Source organism: Melanaphis sacchari, unplaced genomic scaffold, assembly GCF_002803265.2.
Source record: "Melanaphis sacchari strain LSU unplaced genomic scaffold, SCAv2.0 Contig107_pilon_pilon, whole genome shotgun sequence".
Lineage (NCBI taxonomy): Eukaryota > Metazoa > Arthropoda > Insecta > Hemiptera > Aphididae > Melanaphis > Melanaphis sacchari.
Genome location: NW_020270407.1, coordinates 311,006 through 337,839, shown reverse-complemented (window position 1 = coordinate 337,839; position 26,834 = coordinate 311,006). Strand labels below are relative to the sequence as shown.

Below are 26,834 nucleotides of genomic sequence, written 5' to 3'. Positions count from 1 at the left end.
AAATTATTTTTCCAATCGAATGTATACCAATTATTAATATGTTTAGGTAAATACGATATCTGACTTTCATTTATTTGTTAACACTTTATTTTTTTTTTGTTTATAATTAATGTAAAATTTAAATAATTTATTCGGCATGACAATCAAGATATTTTAAGTGCTATTTAAAAAAAATAATATTTTAATTTCAAATTAAATTATTCGTATACATAATATTATAAAGAATTTGTAAATTTGTCACCACTACAGGTTTGAACTTAAATAATATGTGTATAGCTAAAAACGATAAAAAGGCTGAAATAATTATTATTTCAAGAAAAAATTGTCAATGAAAATTTGTATTAGGATTGAATGTCTTTGTTTCGTAATACTATGATTAATATTTATAAGTAGTTGTGACCTATCAATTATCGTTAACGGTCGTCTTTCCGTCAGTTATTACTTAGAAGTTATTGCGTTGTGCGGGGAGGTTCTTCTCTCGCTTCTATTCGTGGAAACAGTATATACAATGCTATTAATTCTTAAAGCTTCAGGATTATAAATACAGGTGGAACTAATAATTTAGGCAGGTCCAATTGTACCAACTTGGCTTTGATATTTCATTCTGTTCTACTAATTTAAATTGTTCTTCAACTTGGTCTACTATAGACTATCACGTGGTAGCGACCACTTTCCTATAACTATTTCTCTAACACCGTACATTAATATCAGTATCTATATTTTTTACGATTCCAATTTGAATTACATGTATATTCCATTGCTTCCCTTGAAATTCAATTTTAATCAAGCCGATTGGAATTTATTCTTCAATTATTGTTATAACCGAAAAATAATTTCAATAGATAACAACTCTTGTCCAATCGTTTAATCGAAGACAATAAACAGTATAATCAGTATAATCACATAGTCATAGACTTTTCGAAGTAATCGATTCAACTTAATTATAAAATCAACCTTTTCTATCTTCCTTTATTTCCTCGGTGAAATTCCACTAGTACCCAAGCTGTTATAAAATGTAGTTAGCTATTCAAAACCTATCGTTGTATTGGTTCTAATCAGTACTTTTATAGATACAATAACGAATGTTTCTCTACAGCTGGATAACTTAAAACCAAGAAACTATAAATACCTGGAAAATATTCTGAAACAACCTCAACCCTTTCTCATTCATAACTTCTCTATGGATAACTGTTAAAGTTTTTGTAATTGTGAATTCAACCTTCTATCCACTTCCAAAATGAAAAGTGGCTTAATGTTTTATAAGCAAAAGTTGTAACTTGTCATGTTTTTTCGAAGGTAGAATTTACCTTCAATTCTTTAACAAACTGTTTAAATCCGCCTATTAATAATTATTTTCTTAATTTATCATTAACTCAAACTAAATAATGTCATTTTTCTCTCAAATCTGTTTCTTTGGACATATAAGTATACCTGCTAATGTTAAAACAATTACCTGCCAACGCTTTAGAACTTTTATTCTCAATATTTAATAAACTAATTAATTTAAATCTTATTTTAAAGTCTTAGATTTCGTATAACCTAACCTGTACCAAAAACTACAGATATATCGAATTTGTTGTTTTATCACTTAATAATGTATTGTGCTCCTACATGATATTTTGTTCTTTTTGTTGTTTTCAAAAAACTATTTAATAAAGAATCCTACATTTTCAACTTCTTCTTCCTGGTGTATTAATCCTGGCGTTATGTTCAAAAAACTCTTTCAACTTTGCCTTAACTGCACATTTTTGCATATTCGTTGTTTTTCGTCATTATATTATTAAAACCAATAAACTCCCATTGTGTGAAAAATATTTCTTTTCTCCACTAGTTTTTTCTATAATTCATTTGAACAAAATCTTCTTATACCAGCATTACTAAAATACTTATCACTTAATTATGTTAACACCTTTCAGGATTATACTTTTCTAATCTATACTGATGACAGTTTCTTTTTTATCAGTAGATTTTCATTTTGCATACAGGATTTTCACATTTCTTTTTTTTTTATTACTTATCATGCATTATATCATTTTTTATACGGTTGAATGCTTTGCAATAATTGAAGCGTATAAAACAATTTTATCCTAATAAATTTCTTAACGCCATTTACTCTCTCTTCTGCCTGTAAGTTTTCTACTCTAATATATTCAAATCACAACCTTCTATTCTTTTATTCTTATAATCAATATCAAATACATTTTATAACCTCTAACAAAGTTAAATCCATTAGCTAAATCCTTCATATGCTCCTTAGTATAAAAATCTTATGGTCAGATCTCATCTCCAATCTCAGTGTCTATATAACCAATTTATAGTTTAAATAATGGAAAACATTGTTATCTTATTACGGCACTCGATATAGAAATATATATCAAATTTACATATTACAGTCATGGTATCATAGCCTAAATTTCTCTAGGAAATGTACAACTTCATACTACAGTTTTCAATTTGTCACTTAGACTTTACTCGACTCCCATTCTTTTAAATTTTCATTGAACGACTTTTCCCTCTGCAAAATTCACATAAATTTTATGGTTTGCAAAATAACCTACCTCATTTTCGAATCCCCTAAAATTTCATTATAGAATGTAAGTTTATTTTCCCTTTTCAAATCTTCCAACATCTCCTTTGACATTTGACACACATTCTCATCTAAATTAATTAATGTTATACTTTATATACTCTTTGCATCAACCACAGAGATTTTATTATTTAGCGTATGCAATTAATTAAAGCATAATTATAATTATCTACTCATATATTATTATTACTGTTTTCTTTCTTTCTGTACCTTTAACACTGTATTCTAATATTCGAAACTGATTGTATAATAAAGTTGTTAAAAAAATTATATATATTTATCTACGAGTTACAACTTCGTTATACACCAATTTTTTAAATAAAATATCGTGTATATTTTAAATATTAAATTTGGTATTAATATATTTACAGCACTACAGAACAGTAATTAGGTAAGTACCATTACCAGAATAATATTATTTTATAAAATGGAAAAAACTATTCATTTTGCAGATGGCTTATAAATTATTTATATTTGTAGCAACAAGAAAGTTTCACATATAAATCATTTTAGGAACATAACTCAGTGATTTGTATAATTTATTACTAACGTAAAATTATTAATATTACCTATTCAAAATAATAAAGCTGAAAACATTTTTATAACATTTATAACAAAGTTATCATACCATGCATGTATTTAATATAATGAATAATTATTTATTTAAACAAATCATTCATATAATCCTATAACGCGTCCATCATATTTTACTTTTACTATGCATACTAATCTATTAAAGTTTCCCTTAACTACTGTACAAAAACATTGTCGTCCAGATGACGGCAAACTATTAAATTTACATAATATTTTATGTTCATCAGTACATTACAGTTTTGTAGTTAAGTCTGCGTTTAGTTTGTATTATAGTTTAATATGTACGATATAGTTCTTAGGACTTGTAGAATAATAATAATGCAGAGACCTATACTTTATGCTCATCTATAGCAACTCAGTTAATACTTTATAAAGTAATGAGTGGTTAACAGTTAAAAATGAAGCTAGCGTATTATATTTTTATTTAGAAAAATCCAGTTTAATACTTTATTTAGAGAACACTATAATAACTTAACACAAAAATTAAAAAAAATGTATGTAATAATGTAAAATGTATTTGAAATGTAAAGTCGTATAAAATACATCAACATATATATCTATACATGTACAAACATTTTCCAAAGAGGAAATTTAAATAATTAAAATGTTTTCTTTAAAATAAGTAAATATTCTTTTAATTATGCAATAATAGGGTCTAAACAGTTAATTATATATTTCTAAAAGGCAAATACGATTGCCTATGTTGTAGCTCAAACTCTAAACAATTTTACTCTAGAAAAAAAATAAAAATAACGCTCTAATTTTAATCTACAAAGCTTTTATTGCATTCAAAAATCAACTCTTAATCAAATGTTTTTTATTGAGAACTTGGCTGTACATATTTAACCTAAAAAAGTAATCATTTTTTTTTTTTTTTTTTATAATAAATAAATAAAAGAAACTTTAATTTGCTAAAAAGATTCTTTTTTATTTGATTTCCTATTTATAACACATGTTGTATGTAACTTTAAATTTTGATACACATTTTTAGTTTGAGTAAATAGTTTATCAGTATAAATAATTTATAATTTATAAATAGTATATTTACTAATTAATTATTTAATGATTTTGCTTAAAATATAAATTAATAATAAATTTAAAAATATTTATGATAATTTACTTATTATGTTTTTACATTTTAATAGACACACAAATTAAGTTCTCACGTGTAAATAAAAATAATAGTTAACTTGCTTTATTTAATCTATAACTTAATAGTTTTACTCAAAAGTAAGTATTAATTTACCAAATATTATTATTTAAAAATTCAAAACAGTGAGATATTATCTTTATCCTAAAATATGTTGATTTTAAATAATTTAAAATCAGTTAAACATTTTAATAAACAAATTAATAAAACTATTTTATTTTATATTTTGTCATAGGTATTTTAAAACTTATTTTTCAAGAATACACTCAATTTTTAATTGTTCATATTCACTTATTTTTAACCATTTGGTATTTGGTTTAAATATGGTATAAAGCATGAATTTTTAAAAATAAATAAAAGAAAACATACATTCATGAAAAACATTATACATTTGTCATTTTGAGAGGATGAAAATGGTACAAAAATATTGGTTTTGGCAGTTCCGTAGTAAATTATATTACTATGTTGTTATTTCATTGTGTTTAGAGTGGTTGTTTTATGATTGTCAAACTTCAGTTATTTACTTGACAGTAAAATAAACTCGTTGACAGCTTTGACTTAAAACTATGTTTAATTTAAATAAACCATATAAAGATTTAGTATTTTTATCAATGGATGTTAATCTTTCCAAGCATATTTAACATAATATAAATAAATAATTACTCGTATATTAGCACCAAAATATACCTAAATTATTAAAAGCTAAATCGTATCTGACCGCATTAAATTAAAATACTGTATTTTAATATTATTTGTTGTGTGATATTATCAAATAACATTGAATGTATGATTTTTTTTTAAGAGTAATTACTCTTTTTATTAAATTGTATCAAATAAATATTTATAATTTTTAATTCTAAGTTTGTATAATGGGAATCTCAGCACAATCAGATACAGTTCAATACACACAACTTAGTGTACTTATTTATATAATTATAAAGTCACGTTGAATTAAAATTCAACATTTTAGACGATAAAATATTTAATTAAATTTTTTAATTTCTGAACTATTTATTTTAATTAGTTTATAATTAATAAATTCAGAATAGATAACTTAATAGACTGTAATTTCAACTATTTTCATATTTGTTAAAATAAAAAAAGAATGAAAACTCCATATCACTATATGGAGTAATAATTTAATTAAATGAATTAGTGTTTATGTGTGATACTCAAGACAACTGTGGAAAGTTTTATTGAGAAGTAAATATGATAACACGAGGCGTGATTAGTAAGTTTGGGTAAAGCTAAATGGATGAAAAGGGAAAGAAGACTGTGTATCAAACTGATACTCTAGTAGATTTTGGCAAGTTAAGTGACATTGATTGGTCAGTCAACTTGTTCACGTTTTCTAGATAAGTGATTTATGGAATAGCATAATATAATTTTCCAATAATAGTTTGAAGTACCACACAAAATGTATTGATTATATCATTATATCTCCAGCAGAGATATAATTAAATTTAATTTAAAAAAAAACAAATATTAAGTATACAGTGTTTATTTAATTATTTTTGATGGTGTTTAGGTAAATATTATGTTTTTTTTATATTTTATTGAGATTTTAACGATAAAATTATTAAATCGTGACAATTATATTTTAAATTGTAATATTGGTCAGGCAAGAAAAAACTTTGTAAAACTCACACTTCTACATTCTTAAGCCCGATGCTTGTTTAATAATCATCAAAGGTAAACTTAATTATACCTTTGATGATAATTAAACTGTTAGCTTAAAGAGTAGTAGTGAAGAAAAAGTTTATACCAAGAGTTGAAGAAAGGAACTTTAATTGATTCCTTGCTGGGAGAGTGATGGACAATTAAGCAATTAATGTTGATAATTGTAGTAAGACCCACCACATTTGGGAAGGGGCAATATATGCTATTATTGAGTCTCAGTTTGAACGAACGATGTGATTAGAGATTGTGCCCAGTGCATAATTTTATGTATTTGATTATGACGGTACAACTAATTTTTAGTAAGTGAAACAAAGATCGAATAGAGACGATTATAATAATCTATATCCAAATGCATAAGAATATGGGAGGTTATCTCGTTCTATAGCTTCCATATTTCCTGGATAAATCTGTAGTGTAGGGAAACCAAGTCTATATAAAGGTTTAATTGGAGATCAGCATGAAAGTGGTTGACAGTGTAGCCAGCTAGGTGGTTAGCGTGCTCGTTGTCATTGATACCTATTTGCTCAGGAGAACTTGAAAAGGAAAGAGTTATTTGCAATTGATAATAGACCGTTTTGTAAATCCGAAATAATTAAATAATTTCTGGGAGGGAGGAGAGAACTAAGGCATACGAGAGCTTCTAAAATAGTTCTGCATTTGGTCATGAAGGAAGAGACGTATGAAGATAAGTTGGGGAAAAACATAAACATAACCAGCCTCTTCTTGTGTGATCGATCCATCTATGAAAACCAAGGCGTTTAAATTAAAGTTTTTCACGATAAATTGTCTAAATAATCCGTTGATTATGTATGGAGACATTGAACGTAAGTCCTTTGGTGTATAGTCCAGGAAGTTGGGTCTCATAGCAATGTATTTTATATAAAAATATGTATAGAATTTAAATTTACTCATTCGGTTCTTTAAATATCAATAACGTATTATTTTTTAGTTACAGTATAATAACTGAACAATAATAAAATAAAACAACAAAATATGTAATTTAAATATGTTCGTGATTAAAAAATATAATTAATTTGATTATTTACAACTTTTAAAAAAACCTCCACTACGGTTACTAGAAAGTTTTTTAATCAAGAAAACACTAGGTTAAACTCTAAACGAAATAATTCAACATGCTATTTTTATTAATACCTACATTTTCTTATTTATATTGTCATAACAATGAACTTTTTGACAAAAAAGGTTAATTGTTTTTAAATTTTAACTCAAACACGTCTTAATTAATTACTAGTTTACGAGTTTTTTGATTCCATTCCCTACCTATTGAATTTTTAATGCATTATTAAAAGCTATAACTATGATAAGTACAATATTTTCTCAAAAAAATAAAATTTTGATTAATTAATGTTGTAGTAGAGTAAACATTTTTAATTTTCGTGACGCAACGAACAAGTTTAATTAATTTACTTGTACTTGTTAATGAATTTATTAACAATAGGTACATTTATCTAAATATATTAATTTTTTCATTATATTTAGATGTCCCACACTACTATGCATTTTAAAATAAACTAGAGCTTTTTGATTTATATTAAAAAAATATAAAATATTAGAATATACGATGAGTACAAAATAAAACTAATTAAATATGTACTATTGTGATATTTTATAAAAAAAAAAAATTCATCAAGTCATAGGACAATATTTATTAATTAAATTAGAAGATACATTTTTTAATAAAATAAAATAGTTTCTAAATAATTTGACAAGATGTTAACGAATTTTTTTGAACAAAAAGTCGTACTATCACCAAAATGCATTATTTTGTTTTTGTACTCTTGTTAACTGCGTTAACAATGATAACATTGACTTGAAGAGATGGCTCGAAAACGTACAACAGAAAGGGTGGCTTCGTCGTGAATAAAGGATAATCGCCAGTGTTAATATAGGACGAGAGGGCTCGGCAGAGCACTTATTTGAAAACGTATTGCCAACATCAACTCGTGTTCCAATTGTTTTTATCGAATCATTAGTCCCTCGGTGTTAATCGTTGGGATTAGTAATGGGAAAATGTCGGGGTAGTTAATAACTGATGGCTGGGTGTAATATTCAGACCTTTATCATTCCTCGTTTTCCGAGTAATGATAGTTATAACCGCTAATGAGACAAAACTCGACGTGTCAACCCGAATTATTATTCGGTTATTTGTTCTTGTTTTAACAGCATTTCAAATATATACATGTATAACATGTTTTTTATTATTTTTTACCCCTGATGACTCGTGCTCACTATTAGTTATAATTAAACGTTGTTTTTATTTGTCTTTGAAAACAAAAAATTGTAAAAAGCTAAATTACGTCTATGCGTTTTGATTATTTCTACCAAGTGGTCGATTTTTAAGGCAAAAATATGATCATAAATTATGCTGCATAGTTGTTTAATGTGCTTGTTTAAAATGTGTGTACTATTATCAGAAATTATTATTGCTACTTTTATGACTCGAAGTGATTGATTACAAAAACAATAATAATTATTGTTTAATTAAATTATTTAATTATTAATAACTTCGTAATCTGAAAGAAAGGTATAAGGTAGTTTTAAATAGTAATATGTGTACTTTATATAAATAATCGGGCACGACATAGATAATAAAAAGTAACTTAAAAAATGTTATATAGCTAAAATAAAATTAAGTTTTAAATTTTTCCATCAACGATACATTATTTTTAAGTAGATATTAAAGCGATATTATGAATAATTTTGAACTGATAATTCTATATATTTTTTTATTATTTACAAATACAAAATAATTCAAATGGTATTTCCCCCCTCTGATTTAAGATCGATTATAGATTTAAATAATTATTGTATATATTTTGAATAATTGATAATTGGACAATTATTTATAAGATCAACATTTGTTTGCTCTAGTCATACTAATTTTAATGTAAACATAAATATTAAATATATAGCAAACTGCAGGGTTGATGCGTTTCAAAATTTTAAAACGCACAGAAAAGAAATGTATTCATGTAAATTTTTCTACCATAAATCTAATTTATTTTGAATATAAAATTACATATATACATCGATGTATGGTAAACTATAGAACTTAATAATTGTACAAAACGTCTTACATAAATTCTTCAAAAATGCAGAAAGTTTCTATTTGAATTTAAATGCAAATAGCAAGCGACAATTGATAATATATTAATATTATTTGATTATTTTCTAACACAAAACCGCTCTTATCACGTAAACAAAATTAGTGAAACAAATATATCGAAAATAATATTTTAAGTATAAAGTTAACTTGCTGTACTAATTATTCTACGAATGGCAATTAATTTTCGGATTTCCGTTTTCACCATGAAGCACTGTTATACTGTAACCGTATAGGTATAGAGTATATACAACATTGTACACACAATGGCATTTTAAACGATAAAATTTTTAATCTAAACGAAATGAACAATAATGACAATGGAAATTTAATTGAGCACCGTATTTATCAAAAACCAGTACCCTATTATCTTATTTGACACAGGAAATTGATAATGATTTATCGGTACCTAATAATAATATAAATTAATATTGTACGATTGTATTCTACAGGTTAGGTAATAAAAAGCTGTTCTATTTATGATGATGATAGTAATAATATAACTGAATGTTGTGGCGTGAATTCATGTAAGTACACGTGATCCGACTTAAAATTATTTTTTAAACAAAGATTTTGAGAATATCGTGATGTGTATTACCCGTGTTGGTATTATGCAACGATATGGTTATGATGATGATGATGATGATAATAGTTATTATAATAATGTGATGAAATAAACGATTTAGATTATATAATAATTACTTCGTTTATAAATTAGCAACAAGTTAGATTGGCTTGTGATTATAGAATGTTTTCAACCGAATCGCAACGACGCTGATATAGTATATTATTATACCTCATTATTTTAGCAGAGAACTTTAAAAATTCATCAAACAAATATATACTTAAACATCTATAGTATGCATTTTTTTAAGTATACAAATTAAAATAAAAATTTCGTTTATTGCGTAGATATTTTAACTTAAGGTAGTTTTTTATAAAAATAAATAACCTTAAAAATAATAATAAATCATAAACGGAGTGTATAATATACTGTATAGTAGACCGTTTAAACATGTTTTCAACACTTAAATCTGAATACTTTGAATGTGAAATGTGAATGTATCGAGGTACTTGTATGGCTACGTATAGATATTATAGATTATATTTTATGCTAAAAAAAAAAAAAAAATGATGTATTTATAAACGAAAAAAAAAACTAATTTAATCAGCATTCCTTAAGCGTTGTTTTTTTTTCAGAAAAACATGCGTCCACGGAAACACAACTACTATACGTATTATATTGCGATAAAAATTTAGAACAAATTTGAATACAAAAAATTGGTTGTACTATTAATAATATTATTATTATTATTTTTATTTATATTAAATTAAATTAAACTGTTAAAATATGTATCAAAAAATATAAAATAAGCTAAAAAGAAAATACTCAAAATATACACCCTCCTATTTTTGTAAAATGAAATTATGAAACTAACTTTGTCTTTTTGTATTAGCACAAAACGTATAAACTTTTTACTTTGTTATTTTTGTGATTGCAAAAAACAAATATTCAAAATGCTACAAGTCCCCTGCCCTAGTCATTATAGGTACATATTATTTTATTATGCAACGGTTACGCCGTGTAATATAATTTTATCACAATAAAATTTCAAGCGATACAAAAACAGTTGATAGGTAACAATTTATATTAAATGGTATGGGCATTGTCTTTATTCGAGTTATGTGTTCAGTTACCTACATGCGATGTAATTAGCAGTCGTCCGATTTGCACACAGTCGGTCGGTCGTCTACCCTCCTCGAAACGTCCGGTCCATTTCTCCACCCTTAACGCCTCTCCCCCATCAACTGCATTTGAAACCATAATCACCAGCATCACCACTACCATTTATCCGACAGACCTTGAGAAAAGATATATGTGTGTGTGTGTGTGTGTGTGTGTGTGTCGGTTTAATGCGTATATAGTATGTATATCCGCGTAGACGTGGCAATTAATAATAAATTAACTCGGCTAATGACGCACCGGAATTTTACTCCCCGATGGAGAATTTTTGTTGGTTCGTGAGTGTGCAGTGGGAGGAGGGGTAGAAGAGTATGACGGGGCGTTTATATAGTATGTTATATATTTTACTCGTACGAATAACGCTCGACGACGGCAGAGGCAAAGGCAAAGACGAAGACGAAGACGACGAAGACGACGACGACGGCTACGACGACTGGCGCGTAATTTGTCAAAACCGTCACACAAAAAGCCGCGTACATTTATAAACCTGTACGCTGCAGCAATAAATACCTCCTATGCCGAGACTACTATGATAATAAACATATACATAATATATTATCGTGGTAGTAGTTGTAAACACCCGACGATAGCTTCGAGCACCCCCCCATCCCCGACAAGCCCACGAGGCTATCATCAACCAACCAGGCGCACGAGCTATCGCGAGCACTTTTATCCGACGAGATCATCGGCGGCGTTTGACGAAGACAGCGACTTACGGAATTAACTCGCGTGATCGTAGAAACAGATGCTGCGCGACGTGTACCGTACGCGTGTGTACCTATACGTATTGTGTACGCACAACACGACCGCGATATCGTGATAATAATAATGTATGGTATTATGTTGCGACAGCGAGTCTCTGTTGTCGCGAACGATTTTAATCGGACTTTGATGATTACACTTTCGTCATACACCGTACGATACATCGTATACACCCCACAATGATGTGCAATGAACGTCGTGCTATTTGTGCGCGTAAATTATAGTTTTATCGTCATTACGACGACGGTGTGCTGTCTTGTGTCTACCCATATAATATTGTGTGTCTTCGGAGAGGTCGAGGAATTATACGCGATATGCGCTGTAGGTAAAACACGTCGTTTGATTTAAACGTGAGCGCAACTCGTGGGTGCGCATCCTGGCGTGATAATTACGATAATTACCAGCTATTTTGTATGAGATACAATATTTTTTTACGTACAGGCATACAGTGCACGTTTTCGCAAAACCAGAACTTTGGCGAATACTTTCCAATTTGACTTTAGTCATAATTAACTTATTATTTTCACTCAAATTACAGATTTTGCAGCATTCACTAGTAGTTCCTCGGATATATATATATATATATAGGTACCTACTATTTTATATGTTTTATGAAAGTTATTTGACAAAATCGATTTCAGATTGAAAAAAATAAATATATTTTTACAGGCTCGTAGATATTAATAATAATGACGGCATCATACTAATAATATAACGGCTAATTGTATCCGGATTGCGCGCAAGAACTCGAGGATTTACGACAAATGAGAATTTTTTCCAGTCTAGAAACTCGTATCTCCAAGAACAGCAGCGAGAGAGGAGTTGACGAATTTTACAACCATCGGTCTAGGAATTTAGTATTAGAACACTTTATTAGAGAGTTCAAAATACAGCATATTTAGACGTACCATAATCACTGAACTATATTATTTATTATTTTACTTGACCGTTGTTGATTATTATAATCGAACTTTTTTACCATTAAAATAATATATTAATATTTAATTTAAATGCGAATTAATTACAACGATTTTAATGAAAAATCCTATTGCCATTGTGTAAAGTTTATTGTTAATTGTGCTGCATGCAACAGTTTGTTGTATTACTTTATTGTACATAATATATTCAAATATATTCCATTGAAGTATTTCGCACTATCGGTGTGAATTGATTGTTTCCACAAATAACAAAAAAAAACTATATTATTACTATTCATTTGTATTTTGTGTTTTATATTTTTTTTTTTTTTTTAACTAGAAGTAATACCATCGTTTATACAAAATATATTACAGATCCATACATTGTGTCTTTTTTTTATTATTTTAAATATATCATATAATAAAATTGAAAATCACAAGTTATATTATACTATGTATGTTGCACGTAGGTAGAAAAGTTATGTAATATGCTCTATAAATTATTGAATTGTTAAGAATAAAACAGATACAACAATAAAATACATTGAACTACTCAAGCATACATACTCTTTAAGACAAAGAGGATCAGAAAAGAAAATTCTGACGAATTATGATATGCTAAGTTTACGAAATATAAAGTTAAAATGTGGTTGTGGTAATAAAATTGATAACAAGTAATAAATAATAATACGTAATGAGTATATTTTTTTCTATAAGTGATATAGGATTACTATAACGATTACTATGATTATAACACCTTAATATTTATTCAACATCATATACGAAATAGTTTTGTATTGTTGTGGTAGTAATTCATTTTTTTTTTTTTATTGTTGAATATAAGTAAAACATTTTAATAGGTACTTTTTGATAATAGTTGGTGTATTGGTGTAAAATCATCTAAATTTTAAACATTTTTCATTGATTGTGAAGAACAAAATTAAATTCATTCGATGTATAAATAAAGAGTTTTTTTAATTGCTATGTATAAAATCATTTTTTATTATGGTGTTATTACACATTATTTTGTTTTCCGTAACATATAAATGCGTACATTATGTAGTTTCAAAAAACGTGGTCTTCATAAAATTTACTTATTATTTATTATTTATTACATTTTTACTTTTAAAAATGTCTTAAGTATTATTTATTTTTAATGTAATATTTCATTTAGTTATGATTTATAACAATATTATAACTTACCATAAATTTTCAACCTTTATAATTAACGCAGTAGATATAAAATATATATAAATATAAAATTATTTATCTTGTTTAGAAATGTTTATAAGTACCTAGGTTAATTACACCTACCTAATACCATTTTAAGTATGACTTTTTAAAATTAGTGCGAAAGTTAAAAGGTAAATCTTAAACTAGAATAGGCACAAAAAGTCAAATAAGAAAATACATTAATAACGCAATATTGTATTTCTGAACGTACAGTATCACAAGTGAAAAAGTTAAGCTTGGAAAAGCAATAGACATTTTCTACTTGGATATTAAATTATCACTTAATTGCTTAACTATATATATATATATATATATGAATGTTGCACATAAATAATATATTAATATATTTGTTATAACGTAAGTACAGTTACTCAAAAAATTGATTAATATAATATTTTATAATATAAACGTTATCAATAATATCATATTTAATTAACTTCAGATTATTTATACACGCGAAAAAAATATTGAAAGATTGCTGTTAAAAAAATCATTTTTATATATTGATATATTAAAATTAATGATGAGTAAAAAGTAAGAAATTTCTAATATTTTTAAAAATAACCGGGAAAACAAAAAAAAAAAAATAAATAAATAAATAATGAACCAATTTAAAAATAATAAAGATACAATGGATTCATTTTTATTTATAGGCATTAAATTTCAAATTTTGGAAAATCCATAAAAAAAATAAAAATTTACAAATCATTTTGTAGTTAAAATTGTGTAAGATTTTCAATTTTCATAGCTAAGGATTGACAATTAAATATAAGATTTATAATAAGTTTTTTATATATCATACTGTAACCAAAAAAAGGTTGAACATATATAAATACAGTTTATTTTTTTTAGATATTTTAAGTTAAAATTTGGACATTATTAGATTGAAATCATAACGGTTTTAGTTATTTTATTTTAATTTAAAAATATTATTCATAGGCAATTGAAACTTTTGATGTATACTATCATTATTATATTTTTTAGATCCAATTACATTTTGTAATAGAATATTTTTGACTAAGATTAATTCAACCTATCGTATTACTAATAGTAAGATAAATTAATTTGATTAATTTAATAGCAATGTAAACATTAGACATATAATAATATACATGACATTAGACTACCTCTGTTCAAAATCATCTTTTGCATACAATTTTTCATCATTGAATTCGAATTTAACACACAACAGTGACTTACTCCTCAATAACGAAGTATCGATTGTTTAATGTACAACAGAGCATCATTTAATTTTCCTCTTTTCATTATTGTTAATATGTAGATTGATATTTTACGATTAAGAATTAAATATTAACATTATAAAAATATTTCTAAATAATACACTTTATAGAAGTTAAGTGGTAAAATTTAACAAATATTTATTGATTTGAGAAGTATTAAAATGAAAAAATATTTAATAAAAATTAATATTATACTATTTTAAAAGTATTGACATTTTGGTATTTGCGGATTATTTCTGTAGTACGTGGGAAATAGTACCTCATAGATTTCGAAAATTTCTTTGGTTCAATTGAATAATTCCCTAGGGCTATGTCAGAAGGGTGACAATATTTACATTGAAAATTGTAAGGAGATTTAAAACAAAAAAAAAAAAAAATAATAATAATAATAAGAAAAAATAGCTGTGAAAACAAAAAAAGTTGGCCAACACGACTGAATTCACTTAAGATGCACTGTCACGCGCAGCAGGATTTCAATTTCCCATCCTCCCCGCCTACGGACCTGTAGTGAGATAGATCATGAAAAAAGGGTAAATGACTATAAGAGTGTGGTGGCTGATGCAAGATGAACGAACGGCCATAGGGGTTCGGCGAGGTATTTTCAAGCAATGTTTTCTCTCCGGTGTGTCGAAAACTTAAAGCCGTTCACAACGGAAACTTTATTAAAACTTTAAACGAGACAAGATGCTGGCTTTGGCATATTGCTTTAACTTACTAGTTAAATACCCCATATGCGTACAGAGTTTTTGCCATCATTTAAACTTTAAGTACCATTACTTTATTGGACAAAGTATAATAACAAAAAACAAAACAACTACTATTTGATAATATATATTTGACCCGTTTAAAAATGTATTTTAAAAACGTATTAACCGATAATAATATAATAATATTAGTTAAAGTTAGTAAAATTGCAACTTAATAATACTACTAATCAATTATATCATTTTATTTTATCATAAAAAATTGATCTATTATTTCTCTTAATTAATATAATAATAGTTTATATAGCCTGTTTTTTTTTCATCAAAATATATTTTCGTGGCACGAACGATTGTGCAAATAAACAATTTTTGATTTGCAATGTCGTTTATCTCTAATAGTAAGATTTTGAGAATTTATTATGTATTATTATATTATTTATCTGAAAAAGAAAAATAATATCCTAATCTTTAACCAATAAAAATTATTTATATTTTTAAGTGTGAAAATTTTTTTTTTTACTTTTATAATAACAACAAACATTAAATTTAGGTAATGTATCAGTTTTCTTTCTTAATTTATCAGTATACACTACCTAGTCGCTATAACTTATTGTTATTAATGACGTCAATTGTTATTTTTCAATCGCAGAATGAATATCATTCCTAGAGACTGGCTGGTATAATATGCAATTTAATTCAAAGTACTCATGCAAACTATAATTTTCATCGGGATATATTGTAACTTGAAATGATCATTTACCGAGAATTGACGATCGAAAAATATGTAACATTCTGTTGGTTATTGGTTGACAATGGGTATACCGTATTAAAACACACGTTGGCGGTTAGGTTAGTCATGACTCATGAGCAACTGAGCTTTGTTTAATCAACGAAGCGGACTGGCCAGATGTACAGCTAATTTTCTGTATCTCTGTATTGTTATCTAGGTTATTGATCATCTGGTGATTTATATAACTAGCTCGTTTATTTTAAATAATTATAATTTTTAACTTAAAAATCATCAATACTGAGTCAAAAAGAATGAGTAATACGATAAGTTGCCTAAATTTGACCACAATACTATTTATAATAGAATTAATTATATGTGTAGTAGGTAGGTATGCGTGTTATAAATTAATCAAGTTTATATTTATCATTCATGTTTTTAATTTATCCGAGAAAAGTTATAAAAATATTTTATAACGCGTAGATTTGAAATAAAATTTAAATACATGTAAAAATGATATGCTAAATGACCGCGTTTCACAATCTGTATACTTAAATTTATTATTAAATACAAACAAGGAATATAATAAGGCCATGGCTTAACCATACAGTTTTAATAATATGTACGTATGATTCATTATCTAATTAAATATGCATTCATCGTTTGCGTATTAATTATTCAGTAATAAATAATAAAATTAATGTGATATAGATAGTTTTCAATAAATTGACTCAACAGTTTAGACTTGAGATTTAATGAAAATAATTTATAACTATAATATGCTTACCTAATGGTCACAATTGATTGTTTGTGTAAAAATACTTATATAATAATATTAGTATATAGTATACATAAACCGAGGGTGGCCAAATTACGGCTCATGTCATGGTATCATAATATAGCTACCATCTTATCGTAAAATTCAAACATAATTACAAAAAAAAATAAATATTTTTAATATGAATAAAAGAAGTATAATATTTTATTAAATTTCAATTTATAGAAAAAATTTACAACAACAAAAAATAGTGTTTATGATGTAATATTTAAATATGTATATATTTTTTTATTTCTAATTATTAATTAATATTATATAGATATAATGTTTCGCATTTTATACATTTTATTACAATTAATGTCTAATTATCTTTTTTACAATAATCATATACATACAGTAATGTGAATTTTTTTTCATTTTGGCTATTCTATAATTATTAATATATTGGGCGAGCCGCAAGTCTCTTTTTGCTGGCCACCTTTGGTATATACTATAGTATCAACTGTTTTATAAATATTCATTTCTTATGAAAAGGTTAATAATTTTAATTAAACATTTACTATGTTCGTAAAAATAGTATTATCTATATATATATTTAATTTTTATTGCTTGTAATAAAAACTTTGTATTTTGGGTTCATAGTTTAATCTTTGTTATTATCTCGATAGATAACATTTTACATAGTTTCGGAGGTCCTACAAAATAAACAAATATACTATATTACGTAAATCGAATATACTGCTCGAAAAATTACGTATTCATAAAAAATAATTGATACGTCTTAGTAACATCAATAGATAAAAAGGATGGTATAAAATGAGTGAGAATTTTATTGTTGTAGAGTACATACAACCCAGTCTGCCCCTGAATTTATTCATTTATATAATAATTAATAAAAACGTTTTGAAACACATTTTTTGTAGTTTTCTGTAAAGGTAATAACAGTAATTTATTGTTCAATGTATTTTTAAACGACGCGGAATAGAATTACATTTTCATTAAATCGCATTAAACTACAATGCAACAATAAAAACGTTGTAATTCGATCACAATTTAATACCTGTTGTATGTACCTTTTCTTAAAAGCTTAGTGAATGTTTTCGAATAGAATATATAAAGTAAAGAAAAGAAAAAAGTTAAAAAGAAATACTTACTTCACCATTTGGGCGTAACAGGACGATGGCTCGGAGTTGTTTGTCGACGAGGTCAGTGTGCTGGTCGAGTGGAAACGAGCTCGTTCCATTTTCATTCTTTCCATTTCCCGTTTTTTTGTCTCGGAAAATTGTGTGGCTATGACCACTAAACATAAGTTTATCATGAAAAATGATCCGATCTAAAAAAAAAAAAAAATATTAATCACGTATAAATAAATCTTTTTTTACGTAATGTCACTTATAACATTATATTTTAAAGAAATAAATATTTCGGTGCAAATATTTTATTTTAAACGTATATAATATATTTTTATATGTATATAGTATAATCAGTAAGTATATAATATATATTCATATGAATCTTTAAGGTTTCCAGAGTAATATATTTTGCAGGTGGTCGTTTTGTTGTAATACAACGATTGTAAAAACACGACGACAGTTTACATTATTAAAGCTGTTGAAGCTTTTGGGGTCGTTATAAATATTATATAAGTTTACTTATTTCCACTTATCTATTAGCACTACGAACTATGAGTATAATGTTTCAAGTTATTGTAAATAACGCAACGAATAATTTATTATTCTTTTTCAACAAGTTTTTAGCAAATTATATGTCATACACTTTTAGTTCTTATAAAATAGACTTCGAGAATATAATATAAGCTATTTCCATATAAGTTTTACATTTGTATAACAACCAGGATGGAGTATTTTTTAGAAAAAGTAAATGTTTTATTAACATACCTTCAAAATTCTACGAAAATAATAAATTATTAAAATAGACAAATTGAACAACAAAATGTAATTAATGTTGATACAATATTATATGATATCATTAAGTGAAAAAAAATATTTTTCTGTTTTAATAGATGTATTGTGGTTTTTTATCTTTATTGGTCATATTGGTTATATTCGTTTAACTTATTATAATAAATTTATAAGTCGCAAATCATTACATTTATTCGATTTTAATAATTATAAATTCTTATATTAAATGTATATACATATAATACATTATTGAGATGCTCATAAAAATAATAAATTTGAAACAAAAAAATTGAATGTTGAATTTTAAGTATTTTTAAGAAAGACAATTTCCTAAAATATTATTATAAAGTCTTGTAGTTGTCGACTTTATTTGCTGAATATTTCTAGAGAAAGTACAAAAAGGTTGATTTCAGTCAGTATCTTGTTGCCTACTTGCCCCAATAGTTTACAATGCACGTAGTGTGAAACGTGATATATTATTTACTATCTGTTTACCAATACATTAATTGTGTTTTACAAGTATCAATTAATTTGTTCAAATATTTCTATTTCAAGCGCTATTCAAACGTTTGTTTAATGATGATTCAAAGGTTGTTTAAAAATTTCGAGATTTTATTTATAATTTTAAAAATTCAATACTATTTATTAATTCTGTCAAGTAATTAAACTTCCCTAACTTATCGATTCTGAGTAATGAGTATTTCAATAAAGTATTTAACTACACGGGGATATATGCACTCAGGAACTAAATGTTGCAGTTTGAATCAATATTTTTATCCATAAATTATTCAACCATAGTTATCCGTGAATAAAATATATTTATTTATTTATTTTATTTTGTTAGGTTTTTGTGGATATTAAACCAGATGAAAATTCCCTATGGTTTAATGCAAATAATTTATGTCAAAAATCGCATATAATATAAAATTAGTTAGTTTTAATTTTTTTATATCTTTATATAGTGAAATCGGAAGAATACTTTCAGTTTAAAAATAATACCAATTTGTTATACTCTATAAAAATATATATTGACATATTTTGTCACATTCTTGAAACTATAACATTTTTTCACGGGTTATTTTAAATTGAAAAGGGTGCAATTCAACTAGGACGTATAAAAACCCAGTTATGTGAATTTCCATAAAAATATGTCAAAACAATACACTTGAGAAACGTGAAACTTTTTCGTTTTAAAATATTTGTTTAGCAACCGATACCATTTCATCCAAATTTAATCAGCTTAAATTTATAATTAATATCTTAACGAAATAATAAAATACGGCCTTGTTGATAGTTAACGAAAAATTCATAGATGTTACAACTCATTTTCTACTTGCTCGTGTGAGCGATTTAGCCACAACACTAATAATTATTTATATGAATACACTATTAATTATGTATGTGTTAGGTATTATTAATACTTATCCGATTTATGCTCAGCTATAATTCTTTATGTGTGAGCTTTTATATCTATACATGATCCATATGATATATCTGGTAATTGGTATGTACAATTATTAATATGTTTAGTAATAAAACTTTTCAGCACCTTTAAAAGAATTATTTATAAATAAATATATTTATAGGTATATATATATATATATATATTTTTTTTTAAAAATATTAATTTGTTCAAATAATTTAACAACGTTGAAACATGATTTTACGATTGACATTTTTCCAATGGAGTAGAGTAATTTTTTTTTGCATCGAAATTTAATACTCAGCCACCTTAAACTTTTTTTTTTAATCAAGGCTCGATCTGTATACGTCTTTATTATCTATAATATTTTACAATATGAAATTCAATACCATAACTTTCAGTATTTACGATGGACGGATTTTAATAAAATATAGATTTACGTATAATTTATAGTTTTAGTTCAGTAATATTATAGATATGTATTGTATTTTGATTTTAGATTATTTTAAGAAACATAAAATTATATAATATTACTTTATATTTTAATATTATTTTGTCATTATTAAAGCTCAAAACATAGAATTCAGAAGTAATGCATAATCATAACATTAAAAGTACTCAGCAGTTTTTTATTTTCGTATGGTTATTAATTAGGTACTTAAATATTTTTCTCATGACTTTATAATACAAATCTGAAAAAATACTAGTACAGCGTAAACGCAGTTATACAAAATAATAGGTTAACTATATGAAATTAATTTAAAAAAAAAAAAAAATGTTATTGACAAAATGTTATTAGTTTTTTCTACAATATTATTTAAGTATTTTATACATTTATACTTGGATTGTATTAGAATTAAATCGAGTAAGTAAAAACTATGGATATGACAAAAGATAAAATATTATGACTTATGGTATTTGGAGTAAATATTTTGTTGAATACATTTTTCAAATAAAAATTACTCTTTTTTTATTAATAAAAAACCCGCGGAATCGTAGACAGTTGGGAAACATAAATAATAAAATAATAATTATATAATAATTAAAGTTCTCAAACATGATTCATTTTTAAATAATTGTATTTGATAGGTATTGAGAGAATATAATAATAACTATGTATTTTTAAATTTATCTCAATAATATTTTTTAACTTAAAGTTTTAAAAAAATATTTATTTTACTATAAATATTGTTAAAAACTTAATAAGAATATGCTACAGTTAATATATAATTAAAATAAAGATTTTTCGAATTAATTCAAATAAAATGAAATAAAAATATTTTTTAGGTACTCTAAATTGTATTTTTAAAAGTGAGATAAAAGTAAATAAAAATTATAATTTTGCGAATCATTCGCATTTGGATTTGATGTTATTGATCTTTTCTTATTTTATAATATTTTTAATTAATTAATTATAAATGATTTTTAATCGTAAATTATTCGTAATATTTTAAAACAATGTAGGTTATAAACAAAATTATTTATAAAATTTTCTATTCCTTGGTTGAAATAAATAATTGATACTGTAACATAAAATTAAAAACACAACAATAGAGTAATGCAATATTTAATTGGATAGTTAACAAGATAGTAATATTCTATTAATGTAATAAAATGTATTCTTAAAATAAATATATTTTATAATAAGTTAATTTATATAATCTTAGCGGATGTTGTGTCCAACTTTAGATATTGAAGTTATGTTAAGTAAAGTATGAGTTGTTAATCAATGTATACTGTTTAGTTTCCTATCTAAATGATTTTAAATTATCCAAAGTTTTTGAACCCTTAGAAAATATACAGCCTAAAGCCTTAAACTCAATATTTATTATTGTAGTCTAATAAAGTTGATACAATTATTCCACTTATACTAGTTTTATTATTATTATTATACAAATCGATATCGGTTTACTATATTTTATCACAATGATTTTAATTTTAATTAATTTCATAATTTGTGTTTAATTATCTTTAAATTGGTTTTGTTTTTTTTTTGTTTTTTTTTAAGTTGAGAGGGGGAATAAAAATTGGTTGAATATAGCATTTTATTTTACAACATACTTCGTATAATGTTTTATGTAGTAGTATACAAAATTATATGCCGTAATTTAATATTTTAAACAATGTTGTTTATTGTACTTTTTTAGATATACATATTATTACTTTTCATAATAAAATAGCTTGTATAAAAAATAAATACAAATGACGGTTTGGTCGAGGCCAATTTGTTAAACGCTCAATTTACATGTAAAAAGAAAAACGTATTTGAATTCGTATGTAATTTTTTTTTTTTTGTTAGTAACAGGCATTAGTTATTGAGTTTGTCGAGACAAACATTTTAATCATAAAGTAAATGTGCATTATTTTTTATTTGATTCAGATGATTGAATTTTAGATATGATTAGTGACAATGTATATCAAATCAAGATTCTATGAGCACTATTCAGTATGATGTTCTAAAAATATAATAAATATTAGTTAAGAGTATTTATTATTATAAATATTAACAAATTTATTTTTGATGACTAACTAATTATTAAACATACATATTAATTTAAAATTGAAATTATATATTCTTTTAGCCAATAATTAGATTATTGTATTTTGTTAATTAAATAGTCTATTATAAGTAGGTAAATAATCTAATTTATAAAACAACATTCAAAAATATGGTTTTAAAATAAAGTTTTTTTGATTTAATACAGTAAAATTGAGATTTAAATGTATTTAATGTACATGTAATTACTTAAATCGCCTAAATAGGTAGCTTATTATTTATAAGCCTATTTTAAGTTTGGAAGGGCTGAGTTGTGCACTAATAAAATACTTAATTTCTAAAGAGATTTTTACTTCCATTTCATACTACATAACCAAACTACTTATATAAACATAACGAATTTTATTGTTGTTTCACTATATTTGTTACGTGTATACATTATGATTTTCAGAAAAAAAATATTATTCCGATAACCGATACCGCGTATACATAAACGAATTCACAATAGTTGTAAAATGTTGAAATTACATTTACTAAATAACAAAATCTTTACTGATATACATTGGGTCAGCTAGTACATTCGAAAGTGTTGTGAAGTTTTTGCTAAATTAGTTACTGTCAGTAAGAATTGCCTGCACGTTTGTTTGTCGCATTAATGTATAATGTAGTGATGAATAATGGTTCACTGATATGGCACAAGTCCATAAGACTGCAATGACAATGTGTTTAAGCTTATATCGAAGAACGGCAAAGAGCATTGGCGTGTCACATACTCACATAATTATACGATTTTAGTGCGTGTTTAATTGGATTTTACCATACTAATTGCAATCTTCGGAGTGTGTAGAACGTGCTCAAATTTCGGATGGGTGATCAGCGTTTAAACATAATATAGTCGTTATGTTTTTGAAAACAACTATACACAATTACGAGAATCGTGAAGAATACAAATAGCTATATTTATTCAACACTTAGTAAATTGATGTTTTCTGATCTTATACAAGTTTCTGTGCGCATTTCATGATATAAAATTCACGAATTCAATTGCGAGGATTAGTTAAGCAATAATACGATAAAGTATAGACTCGAACATTGACTGAGAACGTTTGAGAATGTCAACTTGCTTTTAATTTTTTCTTAATCAAATATTATCAAATTCACCTGTGAATAAAGCATTTGATTATAACACATTATTATAGAAATTCATGTCGTTACACGTTTCGTTAGTCAACTATTTAAGTATATGCAATAAGTAAAGATCGCGGTAGAAATTAATTATAAAAAAATACAATTTTTAATTTTTCTAAGAGAAAGTAAAAGCTATAAAATTTTTGAATATACATATTTTTTTTAAAAAATTGTTGAATATAGGTATTTTGATGTACAAGTAAATTTTTTGAAGCTTATATTGCTGCTCGTGATACACGTAACAACAAGAAATATTACTCGGAGGGAAACAAACTATAAAATTGATCTTTCATAAACAAATTATTTGATGCTCACAAATTAATTATTTTTATTGTTTGACACTATGTTGATAGTCTTTAAAAATAAAAAAAAAAGAAATCATACATTTCATCATTATGTATTACCCTAAGAAACCTGATTTAAGTGTAAATTATTTTTAATTGTATATATTTTATGTATATATTAAATTTAGAAAGTCCTCGTATAACGTTGAGGATAGATTTTTAGAAAACATGATGTTAACCGAAAAAAAAAACCGTTGATTAAAACACTTAACATACACTTTATTATTACGGGTCCTTTCCAATTAATAACAACGTACGTATTTATTATCAATGCACAATTAAATCGTTTATATTAAATTATATTTAATTTAATAATATGCTAAAAATTAACGAATATTTATAGTTAGATTTATGTACGTATTTACAATGTATTCCTTGAAAAACGAAAAACGATAACGGAGTAGGTACATAATATTACCTAAAAGTAATAAAATTAATACCTACGTATATCAATCAAAACCATAAACAGTATTATTTGAAAAATGTCGATGAAATCAAATTACTTACTGTATAGATTTATAAAAAATACATATAAACACATGAAACATACATTTTATAAATACATGTATAAAAAACGACGTAATAATAAACCATTACAGTGTTAACGAAACACAGGGATCTTAACTTCAACGACACAATAGCGAAACAACGCCAAATGAGTCGACATTAAACGATAATTTACTGTAGTCTAAAATAAAATATTTATATACACATACGATTATTGCAATAAAAGATAATTATAAACTAATGTGTTTCTTAATAATATTCATAATAAATTCCAATTTAATTATACCTAATACATATTCAATATTATTTATTTATATATACGAGACACATGTGCAATACTTCAAAATTTAAATAGTTATTTTTCTCCTAAAAACAATTCAGTGTATGTTTTAAATCTACTTATCGTACAGCTAACATCAAATAATTATTTACTCTGAATAAATTTGTATATTTTATCCATATAGAGGAGTGCTCGCACTTTAACATATAGTTTTTACTACCTACATTTTTATTTTTTTTTAACAGGTACTCGCAGTATAATATTATGTAAAACATAGATATTTTAAATTATCATATTTTTCGTATAAGAATCTTTTAATCTGCACGATAAAAAATATCGGTAGAAAGCATAATAGCTACTAGCTATTATTAACTGTACAGAAAAACATTGAAGCATACATGTGTTTTTTTTTTTTTTTTGTGTAACGCAAAATTATAATTTTAAATCAATAAATTCATTAGGATTACAGAAATAATATTGAATTTGACTTAAAAACCTATCTATAATATAATTAAAATTTTATTAAATTTACATGTAGGTAATATAAATAATCAAATGGTAAAGATAATACGACGTAGAAAGTTTATATTAAATAAATTAATATGATAAAAACGATTAAACAGAAACACATTATAATTGAATATTTTTTTGTACAATCATAAGATATTATATTATTTATTTATTTTATCAAATGTCGTGAAGATAACCTAAAGAAATAAATATACATTAAGTTGTTATGCTTTTAACATTAATAATCTTAATTAAATTACTATATAGGTAATGCATAATTTATTTATTTGAATAATATATTCCTCTTCGAAAATATTATGACTTATATTGTACATATTGTTTATTACTCAATTGTTCAGTATTAATTGTGTATCGATTTATTAACGCGATTAAGATTCTTACAGTTATCAAATTATTATAAGATATGCTATGTATATATGTTTTTATTTTACATTTTATCTAATCGTAGTACAAATTACTATTATATAGTATTATATATTTTTTTAAATTAATCTTATGCGCAATAAGTAGACGTATTGAACAGTTATTTATTTTGTATTAATGTTTTATTTTCTTAGTAAGCAACGATCTTTTTTGTTGTTGAAAAAATAACATTTATATACATCGATAATTTTCCGAAATTAAAATATATTCTGTTAGAATACAATTCATTAAATATTTTATGATATTTTAACACATTTTGAATGAACAAATGTTTAATATAAACAAACAATTTACAAATATGTATCATAAATTTTATATATTTAATTATTCGTGTGTTTAATATTGCTCTAGAAGTTACACAACATATTATTTTATATTTTATCACGGTTTTTTGAAACCTCTAAATTTCACTAAATAAAAATGTTATATGTTAAATTTTGATTTTATCGGAGTATAATATAATTATTATTACACCCGT

At 24.9% G+C, this 26,834-nt stretch overlaps 1 protein-coding gene across 1 annotated transcript in view; it reads right to left on the bottom strand.

The window, feature by feature from the left end:
* The window catches only part of LOC112603395 (voltage-dependent T-type calcium channel subunit alpha-1G), a 237,092-nt gene that overhangs the window by 67,421 nt on the left and 142,837 nt on the right, over window positions 1–26,834 (bottom strand). The window contains exon 9 of the mRNA XM_025351931.1: window positions 18,396–18,574. Coding sequence (XP_025207716.1) covers window positions 18,396–18,574 — 179 coding nt within the window. The remainder of the gene's footprint in view (window positions 1–18,395; window positions 18,575–26,834) is intronic.